The following is a 22,397-nucleotide window of genomic DNA, read 5'->3' as shown; positions in this document are numbered from 1 at the left end:
AAGGATAAACTGATCCTAGATCAGCACTCCTACTCTGAGAGGCTTTGTGGATACAGGCCCTGAGCTAATACCATTCAGACAGTAGTTCACAGTGGGCTCACCTCAGTGAGACTGTGTGTGGTCCTGTGCTGCTCAGCTGGTTCCTCTGTGGGTTCAGGAGGTGTAGTCTGGTTGTCCTCCATGACCATAGTGCCCTCAGGGTTCCCCAGACCCTCCTCACAGCCCTCCTCCTTCACCAGCAGCATCTCTGGACCCTCTTCCTCCTGGAAGAGACAGGTGATACAAATTACACAGACATACACTCCCTCAAGTACGTACACACACAGATAATAAACTAGGACTTGGAATTGCCAGGGATGTTTACGATACGATATTGCGATTTGATGTTCCAAACAGAGAGAACCATGAGAAAAACAAATTGGCTCCCTATTTAAAAAAAGATGGAGAACAAGCTATGAAGGAAACATACTGGAGTTTTGGTGCAGGTAGTGCCAACCAGCGCAAAAATAATATTGTGATAGTCAAAACAATCCGATGTATTGCCCAAAATAATATCCCAATATGTAACTGTACTGATTTTTCCCCCATCACTATAATAAGCACACTTTCAACATGGAATGTTTACCCATCCCCAATACTTTTCAGTGCTATACCATTTCACCAAGTAAAATTCCTGAACATGCAAATGTACAGTCACCTCAAATTATTGGCACTCTTAATAAATATGAGCAAAAAAGACTGTATAAAATAAAAGTACTATGCTAAATTATATGCTCCCAAAACTGGGAAAATTATATTATTTCATACTAATAGAATTGCTCAGAGAAAGAGATTTTTTTTAACAAGGATTTATTTGCTTGGGGTTAGTTTCAGTCTCCTGGCAGAGGCAACCAGGTTTTTGGCTAAAATGTCCTGGTAGTAAAGTTCATGATGCCGTTGACCATAAGATCCCCAGGACCAGTGGAAGCAAAATAGCCCCATAACATTAAAGATCTTTCTTGGCAGGCTTAAGCACAACCTTCCCAAGAAGGTACGCACTATCAATCGCTATGGAAAGATACCTAATAAGATAGCACTCTCGGTCGAAAGCGGGGGAGAATGATCGACGTACAGGACAGACCAATGTTATGACCACTCATGAAGGACAACCGAACAGCTAAACAATTTATCTAGGGTCTACTGATGTGTGAAGATTTGCCAAAACGAGAGGTCTGAAAATCCATCAGGCAGGGATATAGTGTACACTACAAAATAGGGATGTGCAACGCATAGGGCAACCTGGTGAGACGGAGGAGAGGCCATGGCAGGAGCCAAACTACAGTCCCCAGAATCGCCATGCGCATTACAAAAGGGGTGGCGATCGCAACATCCCTGATGCACCAGGGGAGACAGAGGACACACAGGAGAGGGAAGACACACAACATACAAGACAATATGTACAGAACAACACAAGAGAGACCAGGAAGGAGCCTGTGAAATCAATCAATCAATAACATCTATTTAATGAAGCCCTTTTTACATCAGCAGTTGTCACAAAGTGCTATACAGATACCCAGCCTAAAACCCCAAGCAATGCAGATGCAGAAGCACAATAGCTAGGAAAAACTCCCTTGGAAGAACCCTAGAGAGGAACTAGGCTCCGAGGGGTGGCCAGTCCTTTTCTGGCTGTGCCGGGTGGAGATTATCAGAGTACCCGATCATTAAGTCCCGATCGTTCTTAAGATGGCCTGCTGCGTCAGCAAAGAAGGAATGGGACATGTTCGACCGAGACGTGGATCAAGTGCTGGAGATGTAGGGAAGAAAATCCGAGCCATGTCAACTATCATCTGGAGCATAGGGGCTGACAGCTTTGGAAAAAAACAGCAAGACAAGAGAAAACCGACATCTGAAGAACATAACAACCCTAAGACGCGACCTGCGGCGGCTGAAGAAGGCTTTTCACCAAGCAAGGGAGGGAGAGAAACCAGCATTGAAGGACATCTGAGACAATCTGAGGGCGCGTATTAAGACCTTGTGCCAAGCTGAATACCATCGCAGGGACAGAAGGAGGCGGATGAAGAGGAGGACAGACTTTACCCTTCCAGTATCTATCAAAACCCCTGGGGGACAAAGATCAGGAGAGCTCAAAGCAACGAAGGAAGAGGTGGAGGAGCACCTTCGTGGAGTTCACAGCGACCCCAGGCATGAAAAGGAGCTGGAAGAGATTGCTCAAACTCAGGACTAACCTTAGGACTAACGAGATGAACAAGCCAGCACAGGTGGAATACATACTGACTAATGAGGTGACACGAATCAGTGCGCCCCACATGCGAACGTGCTAACGCCCAACCTCAAAATATAAATGGAAAAACTATCACCCAATAGCACTCACTTCTGTAGCCATGAAATTCTTTGAAAGACTGGTCACAAGATTAACATTCACAGGGCCACAGGGCAGATGACCAGCTGGCAAGTGTCTTCACTGACATTTTCAACCTCTTCCTGACCCCAGTCTGTAGCACCTACAAGCAGAACACCATAGTCCCTGTGCCCAAGAACGCCAAGGCAACCTGTCTAAATTACTATCACCCCATAGCACTCACTTCTGTAGCCATGAAATTCTTTAAAAGACTGGTCATGGCTCACATCAACACAATCATACCAGACACCCCGGACCCACTCCAATTCGCCTACTGCCGCAATAGATCCACAGATGATGCAATCTCTATTGCACTCCACAATGCCCTTTCCCACTTGGACAAAAGGAAGACCTATGTAAGACTGCTGTTCTTTGACTATAGCTCAGCGTTCAACACCCGGTGGTGAGAATAGGCAACAACACATCCGCCACGCTGACCCTCAACACAGGGGCCCCTCAGGGGTGCGTGTTTAGTACCCTCCTGTACTCCCTGTTCATCCTCCCTGTTTTTTATTTTCTTTTGTGGTATTGACTGTACGTTTGTTTATGTGTAACTCTGTGTTGCTGTTTTTGTCGCACTGCTTTGCTTTATCTTGGCCAGGTTGCAGTTGTAAATGAGAACTTCTCAATTGGCCTACCTGGTTAAATAAAGGTGAACAAAAAAAAACACACAAAAAAAACGACTGCGTGGCCAAACACGACTCCAAACACCATCATTAAGATTACCGATGACATGACGTGGTAGGCCTGATCACCGACGATGATCAGACAGCATAAAAGGAATTCAGAGACCTGCCAGTCTGGTGCCAGGAAAACAACCTCTTCCTCAACGTCAGCAAGACAAAGGAGCTGATCGTGGACTACAGGAAACGGAGGGCCGAGCACGCCCCCATTCACATCGACGGGGCTGTAGTGGAGCGGGTCAAGACCTGCAAGTTCCTCTGTGTTCACATCACTAAGGATCTATCACGGTCAAAACACACTAACACAGTCATGAAGAAGACACGACAAAGCTGAAAACATTTGGCATGGGTCCTCAGATCCTCAAAAAGTTCTACAGCTGCCCCATGGAGAGCATCTTGACTGGCTGCATCACAGCTTGGTACGGCAACTGCATGGCATCTGATCGCAAGGCGCTACAGAAGGTATTGCGTACGGTCCAGTACATCACTGGGGCCGAGCTCCCTGCCATCCAGGACCTCAATAACAGGCTGTGTCAGAGGAAGGCCATACATTTTTTAAAGGCTTCCAGCCACCCAAGTCTTAGACTGTTCTCTCTGCTACTGCACAGCAAGCGGTACCACTGCACCAAGTCTGGAACCAACAGGACCCTGAACAGCTTCTACCCCCAAGAAATAAGACTGCTAAATAGTTAGTCCAGGTAGCTATTTGTTTAACCATTGAACATCTGCATTGACCCTTTTTACACTAACTTTTTTGACTCATCACATACGCTGCTGCTACTGCTTACTGTCTGTCACTTTATTTCTAGTTATGTACATATCTACCTTAATTACCTTGTACCCCTGCACATCGACTCGGTACTGGTACCACTTGTATATAGCCAAGTTATCGTTACTCATTGTGAATCTATTATTACCTTTATTATTACGTGTTTTATTTTTATATTACTTCTCAATTTTCTTTCTCTCTGCATTGTTGGGTCGGTAGACCAAGGCAGGCTGGGTCTGGGATGCAGAACCAGGTCAAGCTGGAAGAAAGCAGAGTGCTGAGGCATGGTGCAGAGGGAGATCACAATGGCTGAGGAAGAAAGCAGGCATGTCAAAGCAGTAGCCATGAAAAAATAGGGCAGCTGGACACGTCGAGAGAGTATGCGAGACAAGGCATTCACCTGGCAACACATCTGGAACATGAAAGGGCAGCAGATTAAGTTTCTGGCTTGCTCTGTGTACAATGTTTTGCCCGCACCAACAAACCTCCACATGTGGGGGTTGGCAAAAAGCCCAGCTGCACAATATTTGGATGACCAGCTTATCTCGAGTATGTGCTCTCCTACTGCAAAGCAGGTCTGACCGATGGTTATCGTTCTCTCGTCTAGAGGCACCAAGCAGGTGGTCCTCATCAAGCTCACAGTGCCCTGGGAGGAGAGGATGGAGTTGTCACATGAGTGGTAACTCAAATACCAGTCCCTCATCCTTGAGAGTCAGCAGAATGGATGGAGAACCTGGTTGAGGTCGGCTGCAGGGGCTTCGCAGGACAATCACTCTGGAGAGCCCTGGGGCTACTAAGCATTGAAGGAGTGGCAAGGAAGAAGCTAGTGGCTGACGTAAGCAAGCAGGCAGAAGTGAACATCCTGTTGGATCTGCCTGAAGTGTGTGGTGGCATATTTCTGCTTTACCAAATGAGGAGAGTTACAAACTACACACCAGTCAGAGTTACACTTAAACTACATCTTTAATAATAATAAGCTTAGCAATAGCATTTGACTTTCAACAATTCACTATTTCTAATGAATCGTTGAGAAGTACCACCAGAAAAGTACAAAGATCTTTTATAGCCAAGATACACCCCTCTCAACTTACACTGACGAACCACAGATCTTAGGAACAGTTCACAAAGATTAACATTTGTATGAAAGATATCTATAAAACATAGCAGACAGTTACTGCTGTGTCAAAAGTTCTCATTGTAAAGACCAGTGTCTGGCCCCCTCACTCCAAAAGGTAACCGTCTCTCCCTGGTACGGCATAGAACAGAAACATTAGCTCATGTTATCTGGAATGCTCTTTAGGTTTTATCACCCCAAAGACATCGTAAATCTCCTCTGTCCGTGTTATCTCATAGAGGCCCATCCTCAGTGGAACACACACACACACAATACTCTATTCTGTCGAATGTAACAACTATTATAATGTAAAACAAGCATTATAACATAATCTTACAAGCATTATAACATAATCTTGCAATTTTCCACGACAAGTGGAATGAGTGGTGTCAGCGCTAAGTAAGCAGGGCAGAGATGAGTGGTGGATCGTGGGGTAGTTCCAGGATGCCGGTTCTGCCGTCAAGCCCCACTGAGGTGTCGTGGCATATAGTGTAGTCTGTAGTTTAGACTGTTTATAGTGTACTCTGTAGTTTTTTTGCCTGGTATGCACATACTGTATGTGAGTTGAGTAAATTCTGTGTCTATACAGTGCCTTCAGAAAGTATTCACACCACTTAACTTTAAAAAAAATATATAAATTGTGTTACAACCTGAATTTAAAATGTATTAAATGGATATGTATTTGTCACTGACCTACACATAATACCCCATAATGTCAAACTGGAAATATGTTTTTCAAAATTTTTACAAATGAATACAAAAGAAAAGCTGAAATGTCTTTACTCAATAATTATTCAACTCCTTCGTTATAGCAAGCCTAAATAAGTTCAGGAGTCACATAATAGTGTTTAACATGACATTTTTTAAGAATTTTGAAAAGAATCATGGGCAAATGTTGCACAATCCAGGTTTGGAAATCTTTTAGAGACTTACTCAGAAAGACTCACAGCTGTGATCACTGCCAAAGGTGCTGCTAACATGTATTGACTTGGGGGTGTGAATACTTATATAAATGAGAGATCTGCTTTTCATTTTCAATACATTTGCTAAAATTCTAAAAACATGTTTTGACTTTGTCATTATGGGTTATTGTGTGTCGATGGTTAAGAAAAAACATATATTAAATCCCTTTTGAATTCTGGCTGTAGCACAACAAAGTGTGGAATAAGTCAAGGGGTATGAAAACTTTCTGAATGCGTCTATCTTTTCCGTATATTCCGTTTGTTTATTGTCTGTCTGTATATTCTGTTTATTGTGGCAGCACAATGTATTTCATGTATTTTCAAACACCATAATATAAATCTATTTAATTCATCTAAAATATCAGAAATAAATCGTAAATGATAAAAGCCAGTATCGGCATATTTTCATAAATAAAAGGGAATAAATAAGCTCAAACTGCAACTGTGAAATGATTTGAGCACAGAGGTAAGCCCCAACAAGCTTCACATATGCATTGAGAGTGGGAAATGCGATATACAAATGAAATATTATTATTTTTATAAAGACAAAAAACACATGTAAGAGCTTAACTCTTAACTTTTTCTCTGCAGATCCTCTCAAGCTCTGTCAGGTTGGATGGGGATCGTCGCTGCACAGGTGTTTTCGGGTCTTTCCAGAGATGTTCGATCGGGGTTCAAGTCCAGGCTCTGGCTGGGCCACTCAAGGACATTCAGAATCTTGTCCCGAAGCCACTCCTGCGTTGTCTTGGCTGTGTGCTTAGGGTCGTTGTCCTGTTGGAAGATGAACCTTCGCCCCAGTCTGAGGTCCTGAGCACCCTGGAGCAGGTTTTCATCAAGGATCTCTCTACTTTGCTTCGTTCATCTTTCCCTCGATTCTGACTAGTCTCCCAGTCCCTGCCAATGAAAAACATCCCCACAGCATGAGGCTGCCCCCACCATGCATCACCGTAGGGATGGTGCCAGGTTTCCTCCAGACGTGACACTTGGCATTCAGGCCAAAGAGTTTAATCTTGGTTTCATCAAACCAGAGAATCTTGTTTCTCATGGTCTGAGAGTCTTTGGGTGCCTTTTGGCAAACTCCAAGCGGGATTTCATGTGCCTTTTACTGATTAGTGGCTTCAGTCTGGCCACTCTACCATAAAGGCCTGATTGGTGGAGTGATGCAGAGATGGTTGTCCTTCTGGAAGATTCTCCCATCTCCACAGCTCAAGGAAGAGTCTTGGTGCTTCCAAACTTATTCCATTTAAGAATGATGGAGGGCACTGTGTTCTTGGGGACCTTCAATGCTGCAGACATTTTTTGTTACCCTTCACCAGATCTGTGCCTCGACACAATCCTGTCTCGGGGCTCTACGGACAATTCCTTTGACCTCATGGCACACAAATCCAAAATAATGTAGGCCTATGCCATTGCAAAATCAAATGCTTTTAACCAAACGTTAACTAATTTAAAGCTTAGCTTCGTCTAGCCTTTTATACGCGGCACCAATGATTGAGGAGGTAACGTGAGGGAATAAGGGAATTACTTAGATCGCACTTACCGGTAGGGCTAGTTATCTCATGGGCTCTGGCAGAGAAGTAGCCTATGTGAGTGCTTTAACAGTAGTCTAAACAAATAGTTAATGTATCCATCACCAATAAATAAATGAACATCAGAGATAATAGGCTGCTGTGAACAATATGCTTTTATTAGCCTACCATAATCAACCTACAAAAAAGGTTTGTGATAGTGTCACGTTCCTGACCTTGTTTTCCTTTTGTATAGTTGTGTTTAGTGGGTCAGGACGTGAGCTGGGTGGGCAGTCTGTGTTGTTTGTTCTATGTTAAGTGTCAGTGTTAATTGACCTTGTATGGCTCTCAATCAGAGGCAGGTGGTTGTCGTTTTTCCTCTGATTGAGAACCATATATAGGTAGGTTGTTTCACATTGTTTGTTGTGGGTGGTTGCCTTCCGTGTCTGTATGTCTACCACACGGGACTGTTTTGTTTTGTTGTTCGTGTATGTAGTCTGTTCCTGTTTGTGCGTTCTTCGTCATTTGTAAGTTCTCGAGTCCAGGTCTGTCTACATCGGTTATTTGTTTTGTAGTTTGTTGAAGTGTTTTCGTCTTTCGTCTTTACTTTAATAAACATCATTATGTCAAACTATCACGCTGCGCATTGGTGCTCTGATCCTTCTCGCCTCTCCTCGCCTGAGGAGGAGGAAGAAGTAGACGATCGTTACAGAACCACCCACCAAACAAGGATCAAGCAGCGTGAGAGGAACCAGCAGCAGCGGCCAAGAAACCAGGACTCGTGGACTTGGGAGGAAATATTGGATGGAAAAGGACCCTGGGCTCAGACAGGGGAATATCGCCGCTCTTTTGTAGAGAGGGAGGCAGCTAAAGCCCAGGAGAGGTGGTATGAGGAGGCAGCAAGGAGACGTGGCTGGAAACCCGAAAAGGAACCCCAAAAATGTATTGGGGGGGGGGGGGGGGGGGGGGGGGGGGATAAAAGGGAGTGTGGCGAAGTCAGGTAGGAGACCTGCGCCTACTCCCTGTACTTACCGTGGAGAGCGAGAGTACGGGCAGACACCGTGTTACGCAGTAGAGCGCATGGTGTCTCCTGTACGTGTGCATAGCCCGGTGCGGTACATACCAGCTCCTTGTATCGGCCGGGCCAGATTGAGGATTGAGCCGGATGTCATGAAGCCGGCCCAACGCATTTGGCCACCAGTGCGTCTCCTCGGGCCGGCTTACATGGCACCAGCCTTACGCATGGTGTAACCGGTTCGCCTACATAGCCCGGTGCGGGTTATTCCACCTCCCCGCACTGGTCGGGCGACGGGGAGCATACAACCAGGTAAGGTTGGGCAGGCTCAGTGCTCAAGGGAGCCATTACGCCTGCACGGTCCGGTATTTCCGGCGCCACCTCCCCGCTCCAGCCCAGTACCACCAGTGCCTACACCACGCACCAGGCTTCCAGTGCGTCTCCAGAGCCCTGTGCCTCCTCCACGCACTCTCCCTGTGGTGCGTGTCTCCAGCCCAGTGCCTCCAGTTCCGGCACCACGCATCAAGCCTCCTGTGCGTCTCCAGAGCCCTGTACGCACTGTTCCTTCTCCCCGTACTCGCCCTGATGTGCGTGCCCTCAGCCCGGTACCACCAGTGCCGGTACCACGCACCAGGCCTATAGTACGCCTTGAGAGTCCAGTGTGCCCTGTTGTTGTTCCCCGCACTAGCCTGATGGTGCGTGTCCTTAGCCCGGTACCTCCAGTTCCGGTACCACGCACCAGGCCTACAGTGCGTCTCAGCCGGCCAGAGTCTGCCGTCTGCCCAGCGGCGCCTGAACTGCCCTTCTGCCCAGCGTCGCCTGAACTGCCCGTCTGCCCAACGGCGCCTGAACTGCCCGTCTGCCCAACGCCGTCTGAACTGTCCGTCTGCCAAGCGCCGCATGAACTGCCCGTCTGTACTGAGCCTTCAAAGCCGCCCGTCTGTACTGAGCCTGCAAAGCCGCCCGTCTGCCATGAGCCTTCAGAGCCGTCCGCCAGACAGGAGCCGCTAGAGCCTTCCGCCAGACAGGAGCAGCCAGAGCCTTCCGCCAGACAGGAGCAGCCAGAGCCTTCCGCCAGACAGGAGCAGCCAGAGCCTTCCGCCAGACAGGATCAGCCAGAGCCGTCCGCCAGCCAGGATCAGCCAGAGCCGTCAGCCAGCCATGACCCAGCCAGAGCCGTCAGCCAGCCATGACCAGCGAGAGCCGTCAGCCAGCCATGACCAGCCAGAGCCGTCAGCCAGCCCTGACCAGCCAGAGCCATCAGCCAGCCCTGAGCAGCCAGAGCCGTCAGCCAGCCATGACCAGCCAGAGCTGTCAGTCAGTCCGGAGCTGCCGTCCCTCAGTCCGGAGCTGCCGTCCCTCAGTCCGGAGCTGCCGTCCCTCAGTCCGGAGCTGCCGTCCCTCAGTCCGGAGCTGCCGTCCCTCAGTCCGGTGCTGCCCCTTATCCCGGTGATGCCCCTTATCCCGGTGATGCTCCTTAATTTATGTGGGTTTATTGGAGGGTGGTCATTGGGAGGGGGGTACGGAAGCAGGGAGTGACTATGGTGGTGTGGGGACAGCGTCCGGAGCCGGAGCCGCCACCATGGACAGATGCCCACCCAAACCCTCCCCTCGTGGTTGAGTTTTGCGGCCGGAGTCCGCATCTTGGGGGGGGGGAGTAATGTCACGTTCCTGACCTTGTTTTCCTTTTGTATAGTTGTGTTTAGTGGGTCAGGACGTGAGCTGGGTGGGCAGTCTGTGTTGTTTGTTCTATGTTAAGTGTCAGTGTTAATTGACCTTGTATGGCTCTCAATCAGAGGCAGGTGGTTGTCGTTTTTCCTCTGATTGAGAACCATATATAGGTAGGTTGTTTCACATTGTTTGTTGTGGGTGGTTGTCTTCCGTGTCTGTATGTCTACCACACGGGACTGTTTCGTTTTGTCGTTCGTGTATGTAGTCTGTTCCTGTTTGTGCGTTCTTCGTCATTTGTAAGTTCTCGAGTCCAGGTTTGTCTACATCGATTATTTGTTTTGTAGTTTGTTGAAATGTTTTCGTGTTTCGTCTTTACTTTAATAAACATCATTATGTCAAACTATCACGCTGCGCATTGGTCCTCTGATCCTTCTCGCCTCTCCTCGTCTGAAGAGGAGGAAGAAGTAGACGATCGTTACAGATAGGCCTTCAATTAAAATGTTTAACTTGTTATAGCCTACAGTTAACAATAACAGGAAAAAATACATTTAATCACCAAAATAAAATGAAGAGATGGTAAAATTTCATGATGAAACTTTGTTTAATCGTTGAAGTGGTGGCTAATGGTTTACTGAAACATAAGGAAGCTATCCGATATTCAATAGCACAGATGACAAATAATTTGATGATATGTGAGAACCTTGCGTAATGGAGGGATTTGTTGGACGGGTTGCAAAATAAATCCTCCCATTGGCATGCAGTTTTATAGCCTCAAGCAGTAGTAGCAGTTTATTATTATTAGAATAAACTATAATTACCTTACTATTCGGCTATTTCAAATACTTCAAACTATTGTCAAAACCAACTACTTGGAGAAAAAATTAAATCTTAGGTACAAACAAATTATTTGGACAATAATATTGAGTGGAGTCGTTTTTATTTGCTGGAAGAAGTTAAAAAAATGTCTGTGTCTTCGGTAAACAAAAGTGTCACAATACATAGCGGCATATTTATCAATCAGGGCATTTTTTTTAACCTTTATTTTACTAGGATAGTCAATTAAGAACACATTTTTATTTTCAATGACGGCCTAGGAACAGTGCCTTGTTCACTGCCTTGTTCAGGGACAGAAAGACAGATTTTTACCTTGTCAGCTACCTGATGCTGAACAGAGAGCGTCATGCCTTCTGCTAAACCAGGTCTGATATCGCAAGGAAGATTTGTCCTGTCCATTTGGGGATTTAGATAATTAAACAATATTTTAGGGACTGCAGATTACCGGTGTGGAGCTGTTTTTACACACCAATAATCTGTTATTCTATTTTGGTGATATCACCATTGTGCATGCCCTTGATGCAAGTCTGTTCGATTACAGCCAAACGCTGTTTTGTGGGGTTTGTAGTGAGTCTCTTATAGAACGTCTGATCAATCAGTATCCTGAGTACTACAGTCTTACAGATAGTGTAGTCGTGTGCCGTAACAGCGCCAACAAAAATAACAAAAATCTCCATTACGCTCTGCTCCTCGCTCCACACTCGCCCACTTACATTCTCTGGCATTCAAAAGCAGCCATGCTTTAGGCTATCAAATAACTGTCAATCATATCAACTAATGGAATCAGTGAATGAATGGTTGCAGCAACAATTACATGGTCTGACAAGCTGCATAACAAATTAAGGCCTAATTAGACAAAGTAACAATTCTCTCGTTTGAATGAATTAGTATCTCTTTTGAACTACTTTCTTAACTTAAGACATTCAAACTCGACACTAAGTTGTTTGAACAAGATTCTAAGTAGTTTGAACGAGATACTAAGTTGTTTGGACAAGATAGATACTAAGTCGTAATGTTTTGCCTTGGGCTTCAGGACTTTTGTAATTCATGTACATACACATAAACTCCGCAAAACAATAAACGTTCTCTCACTGCATTTGTTTTCAGCAAATGTAACATGTGTAAATATTTGTATGAACATAACAACATTCAACAACAGAGACATAAACTGAACAAGTTCCACGGACATGTGACTAACAGAAATTGAATAATGTGTCCCTGAACAAAGGGGGGGTCAAAATCAAAAGTAACAGTCAGTATCTGGTGTGGCCACCAGCTGCATTAAGTACTGCAGTGCATCTCCTCATGGGCTGCACCAGATTTGCCAGTTCTTCCTGTGAGATGTTACCCCACTCTTCCACTAAGGCACCTGCAAGTTCCCGGACATTTCTGGGGGGAATGGCCCTAGCCCTTACGTTCAGATCAAACAGGTCCCAGACGTGCTCAATGGGATTGAGAACCGGGCTTTTCGCTGGCCATGGCAGAACACTGACATTCCTGTCTCGCAGGAAATCACGCACAGAACGAGTAGTGTGACTGGTGGCATTGTCATGCTGGAGGGTCATGTCAGGATGAGCCTGCAGGAAGGGTACCACATGAGGGAGGAGGATGTCTTCCCTGTAACGCACAGCGTTGAGATTGCCTGCAATGACAACAAGCTCAGTCCGATGATGCTGTGACACACCGCCCCAGACCATGACAGACCCTCCACCTCCAAATCGCTCCCGCTCCAGAGTACAGGCCTCGGTGTAACGCTCATTCCTTCGACGATAAACGCGAATCCGACCATCACCCCTGGTGAGACAAAACCCACGACTCGTCAGTGAAGAGCACTTTTTGCCAGTCCTGTCTGGTCCAGCAACGGTGGGTTTGTACCCATAGGCGACGTTGTTGCCGGTGATGTCTGGTGAGGACCTGCCTTACAACAGGCCTACAAACCCTCAGTCCAGCCTCTCTCAGCCTATTGCGGACAGTCTGAACACTGATGGAGGGATTGTGCATTCCTGGTGTAACTCGGGCAGTTGTTGTTGCCATCCTGTACCTGTCCCGCAGGTGTGATGTTCGGATGTACCGATCCTGTGCAGGTGTTGTTACACGTGGTCTGCCACTGCGAGGACGATCAGCTGTTCATCCTGTCTCCCTGTAGCGCCGTCTTAGGCGTCTCACAGTACGGACATGGCAATTTATTGCCCTGGCCACATCTACAGTCCTCAAGCCTCCTTGCAACATGCCTAAGGAACGTTCACACAGATGAGCAGGGACCCTGGGCATCTTTCTTTTGGTGTTTTTCTGAGTCATTAAAAAGAACTCTTTAGTGTCCTAAGTTTTCATAACTGTGACCTTAATTGCCTACCGTCTGTAAGCTGCTAGTGTCTTAATGACCGTTCCACAGGTGCATGTTCATTAATTGTTTATGGTTCATTGAACATGCATGGGAAACAGTGTTTAAACCCTTTACAATGAAGATTTGTGAAGTTATTTGGATTTTTACGAATTATCTTTGAAAAACAGGGTCCTGAAAATGGGCCGTTTCTTTTTTTGCTGAGTTTATATTTGGCGAATAAAAGTGATTCTGATTTGGAGTGCCTTGGAGGAAGAAGGAGAAACGATCGCGGTGCCATCCGGCTCGCAGCAATGACCCCATCATATTTTAGATAGTTAGAGAATGACTTCATTGTTGTTAAACCCATCATGGTGGACATAAATATGATGTTGTGGGTAAAAACATGTCAGCTATGATAAGTCAAAAGTCATCATCAGACAAACCTGACAAAACTATTTTGACGTGTACAGTATGTGTTTGTTAGTGTGTGGGTATGTGTAGGTATATTTAGTAGTCCTTAAGAGTATAATGGTTATAAATCGCTGTCGGTGTATGCAGAATAGTGTAAGATCAGATGTAATATATACTAAAGAGAGTAAATGAAAGTCTTAGAATGAAAAGTCCCATTTTGTGTTTATTATTTAAACAAACAAGTTTTAAATACACCATATGAAAAACACACAGACACGTCTCAATCGGCATGATAATGTGATAAACTGCATTAATTTTCTCATTAAAAATGTATTGGGAAAGTAGTTAAATTGAAGTAATGAAATAGGCATTTGTGAACATATTGCCTACAGAGTAAAACACAATATGCAAGACTTTTTAGACGCATATAGACTTCTATATGCCTTATAAATCACACAATGCCTGGTTGCAATATTCTACGCAGGAATATTCAACACTGAAATCTGTTACTCTCGTTATTCCAAATGCATCTATGGATATTTTTATGCTGACAATGAACAAATATCTTTCTCTTAAATGCAGGGTTTGATCTAAACATCAGAAGCTATCGAGTGAAATTATTACTTTCTATGTTAGAGTGGAATGGTTTTTCTGCTGGTGTATCCTGAGGTGTCTCCTCTCTGAATGGCCTCTCTCCCATGTGGACATTCAGGTGCATCTTCAGATGGTGTTGGTGGGAGAACCTCTTCTCACACTGGGGGCAGCTGTAGGGCTTCTCCCCTGTGTGGACCCTCTGGTGCCTCTTCAGGTGGCCAGCCTGGGCAAAGCGCATTTGACACTGGGTACAGCTGAATGGTTTCTCCCCTGTGTGGACCCTCTGGTGCCTCTTCAGGTTGCCGGACTGTGCAAAGCGCATATGACACTGGGTACAGCTGAAAGATTTCACCCCTGTGTGAACCCTCTTGTGGATCACCCCTTTCTGGGGGCAGCTGAAGTCTTTATTAGAGAACATGCAGAGGTACCGTTTCTCTTTAGTATTGCCTGATGTGTCTCCCCCTTCCTGAGCCTGGGCTCTAGCCCTGTCGTTTGAGTTCAATACCTGATCGAAAAGGACACTGCTGTGTGAATCGGAAGGCCCCGTCGACGTAGACACTGAGTTGCGATTCCTGACCGCCTGTAAAGGGGAGTGGGTCATGACATTTGGATTTGTCTCTAAGCTGTCCCTGTAATCTAAGAAATATCTGCCTTGTGAGTGTCCTTCTACTAAGTGAGTCTCGTCTACATTCCATGTCAGAGGAGCGTCGCCCTCCACTTTCACAGTTACCTCATCTATAACCTCCCCTTGCTTATCTAGGCAACCTTCAGAGTACACACTACTACTGTACCGGTTCCAGTCCCCTCTAGATGGATCAGTCTGTGTCTCTAAACCCATCTCTGTAGTGTAAGAAGAAGACGGATCATTGCCAGCCTCTAACGTGTCATCTGAGTCCCGATAGGAATGAACCTTCCTCAAACTCGGGTTACCATAAAGTAAATACTCAGAGTCGGGAGGAGGAGGACAGCCCAGCCTTTCCTGCCTCAGTCTCTCTGGGTCTGACCTGTTGTCAGATCCCGTGTGTAAGAGCCTTTGTGTTACAGTTAAAGTCTCCGACTTGAGGACGGCGTTCAGCGTTCCACTGACCTCCGTGATGCTGCGTCCGGTCCTGGTCTGGGGCGCTGCAGCGGTGGCGAGGTCTTCCGTGACTACAGGGTGCGCCACTCCAGCCACTGATCCAGACTGGATGTCTCTGCTGTGCTGTGTGTCCTCCTCTCCTTCAGACCTCTCCAGCTTGACCCCAGGACCTGCAGCCTCTGCATCTGCAGACTAAAACAAGAAGAGAGGAGGTTATTATCGGTACATGAGTTGAATTGGATAACAATGCAGTAGGGAAGTCTCACAAGCTCCCCTATGGCAGATAAATAAGGATGTAAATGTAAGCAAATTAAAAGCTGAAGGGAGCCTTTCTGAAATAAAATGGGCCACATCTGATGTAGTCACTTTTAATGTTTTACTGTGACACAAACCTCTATCACAATAATGTGCTGGGTTGAGGTTCCACTACCCTCATCAACAGTGATTGGTTGGTCATCTCTCCATGTATTGTGTCCCGCTGGCTTCACAAAGCTCCTGTGGCCTCCAGCGAGATGTCCTTCACCTAAGAGAGTGATTGAGGGAAAGGGGATGGTTAAGTTATATTGTACAATGTCTACAACTGGCAAGGATGTAAGGTAACACGTCTCATAACTTCTTGATATACTATTTATTGTTCCATTCCATGCATCACATTATTTTAATAGAGTATGAAAATAGGAAATTCAGTAAATCAAGAATTTGGATATAATATGATATTGTTTCTTTGTGCAAGAAGTTGTTCTTAACTGACCTGCCTGGTAAAGTAAAGGTAAAATAAATTGTGCAAGATAGCTCAGTAATCAGGGGAAGTATTGTTGCATACTGTAGCTTCCCTGGATTTATAAGCGTGGATAGACTGCCACTTGAGCATACTTTTGGGGCACAGTCGATTTCCACAGTGCTACGGGCCAGAAGGTTGATGGTTCGCGCCGCACTCCTTGCCTGTTTCATTACACTGGTGTCAGAAGTGATTTGAGTCGGACATTGCATCCATAACAGTGCGTGTACTTGGCCGGCGAGCATGTGCACCACTACTCCTCTTCCCTACAGTACCAGTCAAAAGTTGACACACCTACTCATTCAAGGGTTTTTCTTTATTTTTACTATTTTCTACATTGTGAAGACATCAAAGGTATAAAATAACACATATGGAATCATGTAGTAAACAAAAAAGTGTTAAACAAATCAAAATATATTTTATATTTGAGATTCTTCAAAGTAGCCACCCTTTGCCTTGATGACAGCTTCGCACACTCTTGGCATTCTCTCAACCAGCTTCATGAGGTAGTCACCTGGAATGCATTTCAATTAACAGGTGTGCCTTCTTAAAAGTTAATTTGTGGAATTTATTTTCTTCTTAATGCGTTTGAGCCAATCAGTTGTGTTGTGACAAGGTAGGAGTGGTATACAGAAGATAGCCCTACTTGGTAAAAGAAACGACAGTCCACCATTACTTGGTCCACCAAGACATGAAGTCCACCAAGGTCAGTCAATCCAGGTCAGTCATGAAGGTCAGTCAATCCAGAATATTTCAAGAACTTTTAAAGTTTCTTCAAGTGCAGTTGCAAAAAACCCTCAAACGCTATGATGAAACTGGCTCTCATGAGGACCGCCACAGGAAAGGAAGACCCAGAGTTACCTCTGCTGCAGAGGATAAGTTCATTAGAGTTACCAGCCTCAGAAATTGCAGCCCAAATAAATGCTTCACAGAGTTCAAGTAACAGACACATCTCAACATCAGCGGTTCAGAAGAGACTTCGTGAATCAGGCCTTCATGGTCAAATTGCTGCAAAGAAACCACTTCTAAAAGATACCAATATAAGAGGAGACTTGCTTGGGCCAAGAAACTCAAGCAATGGACATTAGACCGGTGGAAATATGTCCTTTGGTCTGATGAGTCCAAATTTGAGATTTTCAGGTCCAAACGCCATGTCTTTGTGAGATGCAGAGTAGGGGAACTGATTATGTCCGCATGTGTGGTTCCCACCGTGAAGCATGGAGGTGTGATGGTGTGATTTATTTAGAATTCAAGGCACACTTAACCAGCATGGCTACCACAGCATTCTCCAGCATGTATAAGGGCTATTTGACCAAGAAGGAGTGATGGAGTGTTGCATCAGGTGACCTGGCCTCCACAATCACCTGACCTCAACTCAATTGAAATGGTTTTGAATGAGTTGGACCGCAGAGTAAAGGAAAAGTAGCCAACAAGTGCTCAGCATGTGGGAACTCCTTCAAGACTGTTGGAAAAGCATTCCAGGTGAAGCTGGTTGAGAGAATGCCAAGAGTGTGCAAAGTTGCCATCAAGGCAAAGGGTGGCTATTCTGAAGAATCTAAAATATATTTTTATTTGTTTAAAAAAAAAAATTGTTACTACATGATTCCATATGTGTTATTTTATAGTTTGATGTCTTCACTATTGTTCTAAAATGTAGAAAATAGGAAAAATAAAGAAAAACCATGGAATGAGTAGGTGTGTCCAAACTTTTGACTGGTACTGTACATGACACCACATCCCCCCACTTGCCCACCCCGCAGACACTAAAAGTTCAGAGTAAGGAAGACATCCCATTTAATAACCAGCAGGACCCAGGTGTCATGTCATCAACGCACAGCGACAAGCCCCATGCCCCTCACGCATAAATTCCATGACAGGGTGGATTAAACCACACAGAGCCGTGGGGGTGGCAGAGAGACATGGAGATTAAAGGTGTGTGTGTCTGAGTACCATGGCTGAGTCCAGACAGTCAATTCGTGCTGTCTATACTAAAAGCAGTTAAAATATAACAAAAATTATTTATCATGAGAGGGTCATAAACAATAACTAGCAATGCTGCATACTCCAAGAAAGGCACCCTGTGAGGGAGTTGAGTGGCGAACCCTGGTTTAAAATAGCGGATATCTACTCTGCCACTTGAGCATGTTTTTTTTTTTGTACTATCGATTTCTGCGGAGCAATGGACCTGAAAGTTAAGGGTTAGAGCTGCACTCCCTGCCTGTTTCTTTACAAAACTGACTAATACCCAATTCTGGGTAACACATCTTAACACATGTGTAGAGGCGACACTCCCCTCAGCCTAATGCAAAATGTACCTCTTGCCATTCCTCTGTATCGGTCGAGGATCTTCACACTACTAGGGCGACTGGCGAGGACGCGCTCTCTAATTGTCCTTTCTGCGCGCTCCCGTGCCACCTTCAGTTCCAATAGCTGTAGTTTCCTCCGCAACCCCCTGTTTTCTTTCTGGCTTTGAGTTATTTCCAAACGAAACACTGCATAGTCGTCGTCTACGAGTTTACAGATCTCTGCCACAGCTGCATTCGCTAGCATCTCCATGATGGAGGCTATTTGAGTGTGAAAAACCATACAGTCCGCCATTGTTGTTAGCAGCTAGCTAGATAACATATATCAACCAAGTTCCGTCTCCAACGCGAATTAAAGACTACCCGAGGCAAGTATGTGCTGCTACTGCGCGGTTAAATGTGTCATATTTTGGAGTTCCACGGTGTCAATAAACGTCTAAATAACAAAAACGCTAACGTGGAATTTGTTCTTGGTTACTGCACATCCGTTCACTAAACCTGGTTACGTTAGCTTAACTTCGCACTAAAGAGAAGGCATCTGATTGGTTGGCGTCATAGCTAAAATGTTGTGGTTAAATGGAATAGGAATGCGCGCTGTTTTTGTTGAATTACGGTACTGCTTATTACGTTTTACATCAACTATCCTAATCATGATCACTATCTTCCAAACTCAACCCAGACTTCTTTAGAACAGTGTGTCAGCAAGAATAGAATATAAAATATAATTACTTTATTTAATCCTCCGTAAGGTAAATATTAAACTGTCCTTGTTCTAGCCTAGGTTTACTGTCTCTAAAAACAGGTATTCAGACAAGTCTGTTTCAAATAAAAAGTTAAATGATTAATGAGGGGTGTGTGTTAATTATCCTCTTACCAAGACACTTCACATGATATGTAGAGCCCTATAAAATCGGACGGTGTCACATAATCCATATATTAAAACGTAATTCAACGATATTTAAAAGGTATCAGTGATTCGTATTTTCCTACGACTTCCTGAAACAGGAATGCCCGTGTGTGTGTGCGCCCATGCCTACACTTTGTGTAGCGGTTAGCGATTATGTTAATGATAACCTTCTGATAGAGATGGAAAGGCTTAACCAAAAACCTAATTTAAATGTTAACTACAATGTAGCCTATGACTACCTGATTATTTGCATAAATCCAGTGGCCATTTGTTTAGCAAACTCTGCAATCACATGAGCGCTACAGAAACATCACAACCAAAATATATCTTGCTGGTGCACATTTGCATTAAACGGTACCTACACCCAAACAAATCTAAATATCTTCTATTTTTCCCAGACCTCAGGTGGACTTTACATAAAATGTTGTTTTTCTATTTTTTTTTAAAAGTGTGATTTCGAGAGAACCTGAAAAAAGGTAACCTGGAAAAACGGTTTTATAGGATTAAATGTCAGTTACATTATGGTTCCCAGATAGCCCCTGTGCACATCTCAAGTCACACTGCTCCTATTTCGCCCATTGTGGACACTCCTATGTCTGATAAGGTTAGTCAAGAAGGTGAAGCTCATAGTTTGCACCTGAAGAGCCTCTCCTTGTTGTCAACGGTCTGGTGTTCCTTCAAATATTTTGCCCTAACGAACCGCTCCAACACGTGCAACAGGTGTACGGCTTGTCTGCGTCCGTCCTAATATTCAGCCTCCCACGTTGTGACCCAATGACACCAGAAGAGGTAGAAGCAGGAGCCACCACCCTCAGGTTAGTCTTTAAGCTCTCTCCTTGAACTCTAGCCATTGTTTGGGTGTTGTTGGGATTGTGTGCTGTGTTATAGGCTAGCCACCTCTTGTGTTGAACGCCCGTCCGGACTGGCAAACTGGCTAGCATAGAAACAACCAAGTCAAGAATTATTATGCAGAGTTAGGGGTACAGCCAAACTAACTTTTGCAAAGGTAGCAACAGCCAAAATAGTCAGTATGCTAGCAGAGCTTAAATGCTCCAAAGCCACAGGCCTGGATAATATTCCTGCAAGGTTTCTTATAGATTCTGCTGAGCAAATTGGCCCTTGTATTAAGCATGTATGTTGTTAATCTCTCTCTTGAACAAGGCACCTTTCACAGGGATATGAAACAAGCTAAAGGTATACCCCTGTATAAGAAGGGGATAAAGTCTGAACCTGGGATTTATAGGGCGGTATCTATCCCCAGTGTAACATCAAAGATCCTGGAGAGTTGTACATGAGCAAATTTATGAATGTCAACATAGTCTAATGTATGATTCTCAATCAGGTTTTAGAAAAACATACTCCACCGATTCATGTCTACTTTACTTGACTGACTTCATCAGGAAAGAGATTGAGGGAAATCTCTGTGGAATGGTACTGCTTGACCTACAAAAGGCCTTTGATAGAGTTAACCACTGTCTCCTAATCTCTGAAATGGAGGCACTGGGGTTAAGCAGCATCCTGCTAGGCTGGGTAAAGTCCTATTTATCAGGTAGGGAGCAAGTAGTAGAGGTTAATGGTTCACTGTCTCAGGCAAAACGAATGAGTTGTGGCATTCCGCAGGGGAGCGTGCTTTGGCCTCTACTGTTTTTAGTGTATATTAACGATATGAAAGGTTATTTTCCTTTATGCGAATGACTACACTTCTGGAGTCTCACAAAAGTAAAACTATGTTGGAGAGCATACTAACATTAGAAAATGTCTTGGAGATAATAAGCTCTCTCTGCACTTAGGGAAAACTGAGGCCATTCTTTTTGGATCCAGACCTAAATTGAGTAGGTTCTCTGAAATCAGAGTGGAGTTAGGGGGTGACTACTAAAACCTCTGTTAGCTACCTGGGATGCATCCTTGATGGAAGTTTGGGAGGTGAGAGGGTGGCCAATAAAGTGCTAGGGAAGGTTAATGCCAGGACTAAGTTTTTGGCTAGAAAGTCCAAGCTGCTTGATAAGGACTCCATGTAAGTGCTAGCTACTGCCCTCATTCAATGCCATTTTGACTACGCTAGTACTTCCTGGTTTGGGGGCTTATCTTAACTTAGGAAGGGGAAGCTCCAGATAGCCCAGTACAAGCTGATCAGGGTAGTATTGAAGGTGAGTCCATGTACTCACATAGGCAGGAGCTGCTTTCTGGAACTAAACTGGCTGCCTGTTGGAGGCTAGGGTGTCCCAGATGAGACTTGGCTTGATTTACAGGAGTATATATATATTTTTTTGCTGCAGATACGGAGCCCCACCGGGCCTTCACGATTGACTGCCGACGTTATCTGCCCGAGGGAGTTATCCAACTGGCACCTCCGTCGCGACGTTACCTGAACGCTCACCTGGGGCCCGCTAATCGTTAGCTGTCTTATCGGCTGCTATCTTAATAAGTATTTCGGACAATTTATTTATTTTTTTATTTTTTTTCTTGGGTCACTATCTATTTTGCCAATTGGATTGATCCCCTCTACAAGACACGGAACCCCACTAATCTACCGACGGAAACGCACGAGGTGTCTAAAAATAGACCTCCATCCAATGCTATCTTGCTACCGATAGCCATCTACCCGGCCAGCTGTCTGGATCGCCGTGACCCCAACCAACCTCTACTCACTGGACCCTTATTGATCACTCGATTAAGCATGCCTCTCCTTAATGTAAATATGCCTTGTACACTGCTGTTCTGGTTAGTGTTTATTGGCTTATTTCACTGTAGGACCTCTAGCCCTGCTCACTATACCATATCCAACCTTTCATTTCCACCACCCACATATGCGATGACATCACCTGGTTTCAATGATGTTTCTAGAGACAATATCTCTCTCATCATCACTCAATACCTAGGTTTACCTCCACTGTATTCACATCCTACCATACCTTGTCTGTACATTATTCCTTGAAGCTATTTTATCGCCCCCAGAAACGTCCTTTTACTCTCTGTTCTAGATGCTCTAGACGACCAATTCTCATAGCTTTTAGCCGTACCCTTATCCTACTCCTCCTCTGTTCCTCTG

General features: G+C 44.9%; 1 protein-coding gene across 2 annotated transcripts in view; it reads right to left on the bottom strand.

Annotated features, from left to right (window-relative positions):
- LOC129840985 (zinc finger protein 473 homolog) overlaps positions 1-21,670 on the bottom strand; it is a 34,624-nt gene extending 12,954 nt beyond the window's left edge. For both annotated transcript variants that reach the window (XM_055909063.1, XM_055909064.1), the window contains exons 1-4: positions 18,454-21,670; positions 15,753-15,883; positions 15,370-15,552; positions 102-263 (exon numbers count right to left, since the gene is read on the bottom strand). In XM_055909063.1, the coding sequence (XP_055765038.1) occupies positions 102-263; positions 15,370-15,552; positions 15,753-15,883; positions 18,454-18,736 (759 nt within the window). In that variant the 5' untranslated portion in view covers positions 18,737-21,670. The remainder of the gene's footprint in view (positions 1-101; positions 264-15,369; positions 15,553-15,752; positions 15,884-18,453) is intronic.
- Positions 21,671-22,397: the final 727 nt, after the last annotated feature.

This window comes from Salvelinus fontinalis, chromosome 42 (assembly GCF_029448725.1).
Source record: "Salvelinus fontinalis isolate EN_2023a chromosome 42, ASM2944872v1, whole genome shotgun sequence".
In the NCBI taxonomy this organism is placed as follows: domain Eukaryota; kingdom Metazoa; phylum Chordata; class Actinopteri; order Salmoniformes; family Salmonidae; genus Salvelinus; species Salvelinus fontinalis.
Note: the sequence above shows the minus strand (reverse complement) of the source record. Positions and strands in the feature narration are given on the sequence as shown.